Source organism: Podarcis tiliguerta (assembly GCF_965153285.1).
Source record: "Podarcis tiliguerta genome assembly, chromosome: 9".
NCBI classification, from domain to species: Eukaryota; Metazoa; Chordata; class Lepidosauria; order Squamata; family Lacertidae; genus Podarcis; species Podarcis tiliguerta.
In genome coordinates, this window is record NC_139542.1 from 15,576,484 (window position 1) to 15,586,549 (window position 10,066).

At 42.7% G+C, this 10,066-nt stretch overlaps 1 protein-coding gene across 4 annotated transcripts in view; it reads right to left on the reverse strand.

Moving 5' to 3' along the window:
* Positions 1 to 9,134, reverse strand: part of LOC310657562 (broad substrate specificity ATP-binding cassette transporter ABCG2-like) — a 32,917-nt gene extending 23,783 nt beyond the window's left edge. For 2 of the 4 annotated variants that reach the window (XM_083398400.1, XM_083398397.1), the window contains exons 1-2: positions 9,008 to 9,134; positions 451 to 653 (exon numbers count right to left, since the gene is read on the reverse strand). In XM_083398400.1, coding sequence (XP_083254526.1) covers positions 451 to 632 — 182 coding nt within the window. In that variant the 5' untranslated portion in view covers positions 633 to 653; positions 9,008 to 9,134. Of the gene's footprint in view, positions 1 to 450; positions 654 to 3,104; positions 3,657 to 4,900; positions 5,125 to 9,007 lie in introns of those variants that run through there. The other 2 variants (XM_083398398.1, XM_083398399.1) reach the window with 2 other exon arrangements.
* Positions 9,135 to 10,066: the final 932 nt, after the last annotated feature.

Genomic DNA, 10,066 nt, shown 5'->3' on the forward strand with positions numbered 1-10,066 from the left:
GTTTGCCATGCCATCTTAGGCAGAAGATCTGTTAGCACTGCCATCACGTACCTGCCAAATGGCCACCCTTCCTCCACCTATGCTTTCTAAGGCAAAAATTGTCCACTGAAAGGGCTTTGGATAGTGCAATGAACTCTGAAACCGTTTCCGTCTCCTCTTCCTAACTTATATCACCCAAGTTCTCAGTGGATTTCGCAGGGTCTGGTCTTCGCTGACGCTAGGCCAGCAGATAAGGAACTTGGTTGTGGCTGGTTTATCAGAATATTTGGCACCCATCCTTCATGAACTCAGGCACTGCCCTTGATCTGTAATATGGGGATAATAATACTGGCCTACAAAACAGGGCTGTTGTAAGGATTACTAAGATAATGTAGGAGAAACACAGGGGACCCTCTCAAAGTATACACACATATGGAAAGTGAGTGCACATTCTGGCTGAGAAATACGTACTTGATGTCTCTCAAAATGTCTTTCTCAACTGTTTTTCGGCAACCTATGAAGCCAGACTTTGTCTTCACTCTGTACCAGATGTTGTGAAAAGTGACTGTGCTGGCTTTCATCTGCTTCTTGCCTGGGATGCCATTTGTACTGGTCTCGGACATGGGGATGCCAACTTGTGGGTTCTGAGACATCTTTCCAGAGGTGCTTTATCCCTGTGAACCACAAGATGAACACCGACAATATAAGCAACAAAATTCAGGTGGCTCCAAGGTGCCCCTCATTAACAGACTTTTAAATTCTTTATTCAGGAGAATTGTTTTTCTGCTTCTGTTGTTTTACTGGAAATAACGAATCCTAAAGAGAAGCTATATTTTGCTGCTTGGTAACAGAATACAGTATTAGGAACAACCACTCCTCTTTCTACTTTTTTTAAGGAATATGATTTTTGCTGCTATTCTATGTGGGTTCTTTGACTATATAAAGTTCAATAAGCGCTTTTGCTATTTATCTAAAATTATTAAAGAAAACGATAACAGGAATGTGTTTTCACTTTAATCTATTTTTATCTGCAAATTTTAGAAAATAAAAGAAGGGGGAAATATTGGTTTTGCTTATAAATATTCCTTGAATAGAGGAATATTTATGGGCAAAAACAGGGTTTAGGGATGCATATTCATTTTAATTACTGATATCCTATCAATCCAGGATATACAGAGAGATTTCCAACATTCCAAATATTTCTCAGTTTTTTAATATATAATAGCTCTTGGTTGATTTTCATAATTTCTATTGAATCATTTGTGCCATATCCCTAGACATTTTACTGATTTAGTTCCTCTGTCTTTGATATTTATTTATGTGGGTGCTATCCTAGAGGTTTATCCCATCGATTCTGACTTGCTATAGCTTTTGTAACCAGAGAGTTTGTCATATTGATGCAGTGAATGTTATTTCTCCATAGGAATTCCAGGGAAGAAATAACAGGGAGGTTATATGGCAGCGAGCATTCATCCCAATTTGTTTGCACAAAGCTTATACAAGTTTTTGCAAATCAGTGCGTATCCCACACTTCTTAAGTGTATTTCCCCATCACTCTCCTTCTTGCAAAAAGGTCATTTTTAAAACATGGATTTGTTTCATCAGGGCACTTAAATCCATTTTAGTTGCAGAAGCATAGATTTCCAGTAGGAACACAATCGAATCCCACAAAATAGTGATAATCAGTCCCACTAAGCTCATTGAGAGATGTTAGTCTGCTGCTTTCATTGTCTAATGTTTACTGGATAGTGCCAATACTGAGAAAATATGCTGTACCCTAGTATTATTCATTTATTGTAGTGAAGGCACTGAAGCGCTTTATGTAAGATATGAAATATAGACACTGCCTGCAAGTTTGCTGCCTAAAGGTGACTGAAATTAGGGTGAATGAAATAAATGAGTATAGAAATGGGAGTGGCGGATCAGTGAGAAAATGCCCAGTTATTTCAACAGACACTATGTAGGGCTACTCATGAAGATGACAAGCAAAACACAGCTATCCAACCAAAACAAAGTTTCGAAATTTACACTTGTCCAAATTTGCTATGCAGCGCTCCAACCAAACATTTTTTTTAGGAGGAAATGAGTATTATTAGGAGAAGGTGTGCAAAAAAAAATGATGAAATGTGTACATTAGTGAAAACTGCTGTTAAAGGAGAAATTTGCACTAAAATGCAGGTGAATTTCCATAAGGATTTTTCCGATCGCAAATTGCTGCAAAATGTGGATAACTTAATTTAATAACGGGACAAAAATACAGAACTAAGAGAACCAAGACTGACAGTCCCTTCTATCCCTCAGTCATCAGCAGCTGCCCATTTGTTTTTAGTCTGAATTCAAGGCTTAGTCAATGACATATAAAGCCTTGGAAGCCTTGGGAAATGATGGTTCCACAGAAAAGGCCTTCACTGTCGCCACTATAAGTCAACAGCAGAACCTCAACAGAGGATATCAGAGACCAGAATCAGCATATTGGAGAAGGCACTGCTTTGGTTGCCCTTAGACAAAACAGTAAAAGACTGCAGCCTGCATAACTAAGGGCCACATACCTTTTTTGCATTAATCGTAATGCAAGTATTTAGAAGAATGATGTGTGCATAAAGCACATCAGATTTCAACAGCATATAGCACCTCTCCCTTTGAAAATATACAGAAGCAGCAGGCAAGACAGGTCCTGCTCTCAGCTATTTTAAATGGCCTATTAAAAACTGCTACACCTGCCCAAACTACAGATACATTTTGATGTAATATTGGAGGTGTGGGGAGCAATGCTAAATGGAGTTTTCTCATATAATACTAAGAATGCTTTTCAGGCTGAAACCTTGTGTACACTTTCTTGGGAGAAAGCCCCGTTGAAAACAGTGGGACTTACCATATTTTCCGCTCCATAAGACGCACCTGACCATAAGAAGCACATAGTTTTTGGAGGAGGAAAACAAGGGGAAAAATTATTCTGAATCTCAGAAGCCAGAACAACAAGAGGGATCGCTGCACAGCAATCCCTCTTGCTGTTCTGGCTTCTGGGATAGCTGCGCTGCCTGCATTCGCTTCATAAGACATACACACATTTCCCCTTACTTTTTAGGAGGGGAAAAGTGAGTCTTATAGAGCAAAAAATACAGTACATGTGGGTCAACATGCATAGGATATAAGGAAGCTGTTCTCAAATGGTGCGGCAGGAGCAAACAAAGAAATATTTAAACATTTCAGTGTAGCGCAGTTCAAAAATAATCGTTTTATGCTTTCTGGGTGTCCCACGATCATATTACAAAGTAGTTGTGTTCTATGTTATGAATCAATGACTGGGAAGAGCTGTTTGTTTTTGTTTTCCCATGTATTTCTTATCAATAAAAAAATTCAGTGTGGTAAGCAATTTTTTATTCTGAAAGCATGACCCAGGAAAAAAAGTTCAAGAACCACTGGATGAGCCCAATGGCCCATCCAATCTAGCATTGTCTTCTCCCAGCAGCCAAACACTTTCCTTTGGGAAACCTACAAACAGTTCATGAGCATTGCTGTTAGTTTTGTGTGTGTTACTTTTGAATGTTGTTTACAGGGAATTGAAAACAGAAGGGTCGTTTTCAAATTCAATATACATTTAAAGTCCCTGAAATGTTTATGTTTGAATTACCAACTTTTAAAAATGCAAAAGCTCATTTAAATGACACTCCTGGTAGCTAGTTAAAACTACACTTAATGTCTACATTATTTAAGCAACAAATATATATATATATATATATATTGAGAAAGCAGCCTGCATTTCCAAGAAAATCCAAGTTGTTTCCCTCGCAATATACCAGATATAATTTAGCCAAAAAATTCTTAAACTAATTCAGGGGAGCAGGGGGAATAATATCTCTTATGCTGCTTAGCTGCCCTCCCATTGATTTTATTTTTAAGATACATTAGATAAGCGCTTAAGATAAGGGAAGTTGCTTAATTCTTTCTGACATTAAAGAAATTGGAACCAGTCCATTAAAAAGAAAAATACTAATCTTTCCTATACTTAAAAGAATATGTAAATCCTGTCGATTTCTGTTTCTCTGATTTCCCCACTCTTTGTCATATTTCTCATGTGAAAAGTCCTCACCAAAAAATAAATCAGCGTTTTAGGGCACATTTCTCTTAAAGTAAATTTTGAAGCAATCTTGCCTACTGTGCACATTTTGCAAGGAATTTACAGCAACGTAATACATTTCTCTTTGCCGTTGTCAGCAGCATATGCATTTCTACGCACATTTTACCCTACATGTAATAAGTTCTTCGTTGGGTGAACAAGGGCACCATAAAATTCACAGTACTGCAGATTTTGAAGGATAGCTGTTGTTTGGCTCATATTTTTTTTGAAGAACTGTGAATTGACAATTCAAGAGTTTCTGTTATGATTCTATTTCTTAGTCCCCTAACACAGGAGCATTTGCATCCAAGATTTTAAAAATTCAGAATCCATCTAATGCTCATATTACTTCTAAATAGGTTTCAATCACCAAGACTTCTGTTTCTGCCCAGATTACACTCATTTGCACCCAATTATATATTCCCATCATTCTGAGTAACGTAGTGGATCCCTCCTGTATTTGCCACTTTCCGCCTTAGAGGCTGGTTTTAAGTCTCGGTTTCCTTTTAACCTCAATCTGTGAATCCCATTCTCAGATTAAAAGCTACCTTTGAGTCGGAATAATCTGCAAAGGCAATAGGCAACAGGTCCAAATCGCCCCAATTTCTGCCTTGCTATCAGCTTGGAGCAGCTGTGAAACACACCAGTTCTGTTTCGGTCGTGTAACTATAGCGCATAGTTAATATTCTCCCTTCTTCACCCATGGTGTGCTTGAGGGAGAAAAGCCCCACATTTAAAATAAAATTTTAAAAAGCAAGAAAGCTTTTTTGGAGAACTGTTCTCAGAAGTCAACTTTGGGCTTACCTTTTGTGCGTAAGAGGCAGCAGCAGATAAGGATATTAAAAGCTAGAGAAGGTTGAAGAAACGCTGTCCGGTGAAGCTTCAATTCTAGTCTTTTGAACAGCTTGCAAGAAGGCAAAGTCTTCCCCCTGACTGGGGCACCCAAGGGACCACTTTCTGTGGCATAAAGCGCTAATCCACAGAGCCAGCTAGGTTCTCCCACTTCCTCTCTCTGTCTCCCAGGCAAGTCCTATTGTAGGGCCTTGTAAAGGAGGCAGCTCACCCCTCCCCTTTCCAGCTGCAATTAAGGGAGGGGTGAAAGGTCTGCTTAGGGAAGGGCGAGCCCAGAGGCACACTTTCTCTTGTCTGAGAGCTGATAGTGCCGCAGGAGTAGCCCAGGATGCGTGGAAGAACTTACTGGTATTCAATCACACACCCAATTCCATCCTGTTGCTAAGCCAGGAGGACCCCAGCAGGACATGGCCTGAAGGTCCTCAGGCTGGAAGGCAGCAACTGTGAAGGGGAAATTAAGGCTGAATGTATAACCATCCTCCTTCAGGATGCTTATGCAGACTTCTTTCCCTGCATCTCTGTGTCCAGATCCCGTGTGATTGGGCTAGAGCCCAACACAAGCAAGATGAGAATAAGCAATGCTTTGAACAGTGAGCTGGGTGTTCCCCAAATGCTACAATGGAGCTTCTGCAAGATGGAGTTGGTGGTTTGAGAGACAAGAGAGAAGAGGGACATGCTCTCTCAAAAACGACAGATCCCAACATTCCTCCATGCAGGAGGAGGACCTAGCAGGGTGTCCCAGAGCAGGTAAGAGGACCAGGACCATATGAATAAGGAATTTTGCAATCCCAAGAAGTCTGTGCCAATTATAGGATTGACAGAACCCGGAACATATGGAAGTAAATGAACTAGGCCTCTGGCCTCCAGAATGCACAAAGCAACCTGGGCTCCTCCAAACGTTTTGGACTACAACTCTCGGCCAGCATGGATGATGGGAATTGTAGTCCCACATCAGAGGCAATTTTCTCCTAATGTCACAAATTTGTGCAAGCAATTTCTCCTGACATCATGGTTTTTTGCATGTTAGCTTCACTATCATCATTTTAATGCACATTTACAGCCTGACATATGCCGTTCTGCAAACACTGGTTGGAGAACTAGATTGCAAAATTCAGAGAAGCGTGACTTTTGAAGAATGAATGCATTTCGGTTTTCATATTGTTTTGAACATAATCAAATCCCCTCCTCAGTTATGACTACTTCATGGAATTAGTAACAGTTATTCCAGTTTCATTTATGTGTCACAAAGAGGCACGGTTTTCTGTAAAAGAACTGAAGATAGTCTTCTCCCTGTTAATAAAGCAGCATTCTTTTCTGCTAGATATGCATGACAGCCACTTGTATAACCATAACTATACAGCCATGTAATAAAAATGGATTGTGCCCATCAATAGCTAGTTATATAAGTTTGACCTTTTGCATCAGGCATTTATGATGATTTGTCCGTTGTATAACAGCTTTTTCCCTCGAAAGGCATGACTGAGCTATGAAAACTGTTCTGAGTGCCAACCAATTAGCATTATATGAAATGCTAATTTCATGTAATGCATAAGATTTGAAGCCAAGATAGTGCTCTTAAAAGTCGGCCAACCTAACATAGGAGGTATAGAATCATATCGGGCTCCACTATTTAGTATAAAGTTCCTTTAAGAGATTAGTGACTCCTTACAGTGCAATACTATACAGTGGAACCTCGGGTTACGTACCATCCTCCTTACGAACGCTAACCCGGAAGTAGATGCTCCTGGTTGTGAACTTTGCCCCAGGATGTGAGTGGGAGTCGTGCTGCGGCAGTGGGAGACCCCATTAGCGAAAGTGCACCTCATGTTAAGAACGGTTTTGAGTTAAGACCTCCGGAACGAATTAAGTTCATAACCAGAGGTACCACTGTATTACACATGTCTACTCAGAAGTAAGCTCCAATGAGTTCAGTCGGAACTGCTCCCAGGACTGCAGCTTTAATCCATTACACTCACTGGGGGAAAAATATTGAGTATCTTATGAAAGTGAACACTGGGTGTTAGCAATGAGTAAGAAAAACAATCTGAGAGTCAGGATGAGGATGAAGTGCCTATGTACCAGCTAGCCTGAGGCATGCCAAAGTCACTTCCCATTTAAAGGTAAAGGTAAAGGGACCCCTGACCATTAGGTCTAGTCATGACCGATTCTCGGGTTGCGGCGCTCATCTCACTTTATTGGCCAAGGGAGCCAGTACAGCTTCTGGGTCATGTGGCCAGCAGGACTAAGCTGCTTCTGGTGAACCAGAGCAGCTCCGTTTACCTTCCCGCTGGAGCGGTACCTATTTATCTACTTGGACTTTGACGTGCTTTCAAACTGTTGGTTGGCAGGAGGAGGGACCGAGCAACAGGAGCTCACCCTGTCGCGGGGATTCGAACCGCCGACCTTCTGATCGGCAAGCACTAGACTCTGTGGTTTAACCCACAGTGCCACCCACTTCCCTTTTAGATTACCACAATGTGTTCCGCGTGGGGCTGCCCTTGAAGAGTGTTCAGAAGCTACAGCTGGTGTAAAATGTTTTATAGACTTAGGGCTTATCCACACTTCCTTTCCTCCACTCTTTCCAAGCACAGTCCACACTTTAAATCTCCATGTCCCTTTCCCCCTTTTCACTCCAGAGCTTTTCCCCTGCAAAAATCCACTCTCTAAAGCTCAGTTGGAGCAAATGGCAATCTGCAGAAAACCACGATTCAGCGCTAAATAGGGGGTGGGGGTAGGAAAGCTTGGAGGCAAAAAAACACCAACACAGAACTTTTATGCAGGAGCCTATGCCTGGAAAGGGACACGGGTGGCGCTGTGGGTTAAACCACAGAGCCTAGGACTTGCTGATCAGAAGGTTGGAGGTTCGAATCCCCGCGATGGGGTGAGCTCCCGTTGATCGGTCCCTGCTCCTGCCAACCTAGCAGTTTGAAAGCATGTCAAAGCGCAAGTAGATAAATAGGTACCGCTCTGTTTGGAAGGTAAACAGCGTATCTGTGTGCTGCTCTGGTTCGCCAGAAGCGGCTTAGTCATGCTGGCCACATGACCCAGAACCTGTACGCCGGCCCCCTCGGGCAATAAAGCGAGATGAGCGCTGCAACCCCAGAGTCGTCCGTGACTGGACATAATGGTCAGGGGTCCCTTTACCTTTACCTATGCCTGGAAAGAGCAGGGCAATAGGTAAAGTGATAAGGGTAAGCCCTCAGATTGGCAGGACAATGAGATTTGTATCCAAAACATCTGGAAGGCACCAGGTAGGGGAAGGTTGCTCTAGGGAGTAAAGCCTCTTGATCACAGTGGGACATAGAATCAGAAGGGTCACAAGGGTCATCTAGTCCAACCCCCTGCAATGAAGAGATCTTTTGCCCGATGTTGGGCTCAAACCCATGACTCCCATGCTCTACCAGCTGAGCTATCCCAGACTTGCTTCCAAATATACACACAGAAGCTCAGGCTAGAAGTTTTTCTCATCATTGATGTGACAGCGGTCAGAAACAGTGTCCAGGTGAAAATCACTAAAATGCCCCAATCAGTTACCTTCATCATTCACACCATGAGTTCCAGTGGGGACCAGCAATCAAGGTCCACCATGTCTGTGAGAGGAATACCTACAGCAGATGCAGCTACAACATGGTGAGTTGCGGGAGGTGAGAGGGGAGATTTGCAGGAAGCCATGAGGTGTACACTACAGCGCCCAGAATGCTTTGCAGGAAATAATGTGCTTTAAATGTGCTTCAGAGGTATTGTGTGGACAAGGCCTAAGTACCTTTTGGGCACATAACGAACCATTAGTTTCCAAAGTATAGTGGCTGGTATTCAGCTGAGTTTTACTCAGAGCAGACAAAGAGAAATTAGGTGTTATAGGAATTCCAAGGTCTCATATATAAAAATCCTATGTTCAAAAATCTACAAGGCAAACACATACATGAGTAAACGAACCGCAGGTCTGAAATAGTACTGGAGAGCAGTCCTGAAACCATTTTGGCTCTCCCAAACTGACTTAAGATATTTCTCTGCAAGGAGGAAGGTAATGGGAAAGACTCTCCATTGTCTTTTGCTTACCTGTCTTAAGGGTATATGAATAGGGTGAGCTATTTAGCATCTCAAGAGGAATGGCCAGGCTGCCCAGGTGAAGCAATCAAGTGACCATTATCAGTATCCTGCCAGACAGGATTTGTATTGTAGACGGCCCCTTGTGATGTATTTCTACTGTAGCCCGCCTCCTTCTGTGATGTATGTGTGATGTTTTGGAGGGTGGTCTCTGGCTAAAGGGTGGGCAACTTCAAAAGTCTATATTAGGGTTTGTGCACCACTGTTCTGGGTCCCTCCTGCCTCCTGCATGTGGTTGTGAACACCCTGTTGCAACAGTTAATAAAGATCAGGCTTACTAGCTGCCTTGCTTCTCAATTTTCTCTGGTTGGCCTCTGTTCTTTTCTCCTACCAATAGAAAAACTACTCAAGGACTCTGTACGGGCTCTTGTTGTTGTTGTTTAGTTGTTACAGGCACTCCTGTCTTCCACTGCCTCCCGCGGTTTGGTCAAACTCATGTTGGTAGCTTCGAGAACACTGTCCAACCATCTCGTCCTCTGTCGTCCCCTTCTCCTTGTGCCCTCCATCTTTTCCAACATCAGGATCTTTTCCAGGGAGTCTTCTCTTCTCATGAGGTGGCTAAAGTATTGGAGCCTCAGCTTCAGGATCTGTCCTTCCTGTGAGCACTCAGGGCTGATTTCCTTCAGAATGGAGTGGTTTGATCTTCTTGCAGTCCATGGGACTCTCAAGAGTCTCCTCCAGGACCATAATTCAAAAGCACCAATTCTTTGGCAATCAGCCTTCTTTACAGGCTCTTAGATACCCCATAAGGGAAAGGGAGCAGTATTTTTCTTATAACATATTGTCAGGGAACTGCCATCGGCAGGTCAGGAGGTGCCAAGGCTCTCTGAGGTAGAGAGAGACTTGACACCTGAAGAGGGAACCAGTAGGGGGCGAACAGGAACGTCAAGGGAAGGGGAGTCGGAGGAATGGCTCAGAGATGCTTCCAGTGAAAACAGTGGGGAAGTCTCAGGGCCCCCTATAGGAACACCCGTTCCTCGGCGGAAACTGTCACGCAGAGAGTCCAGAAGA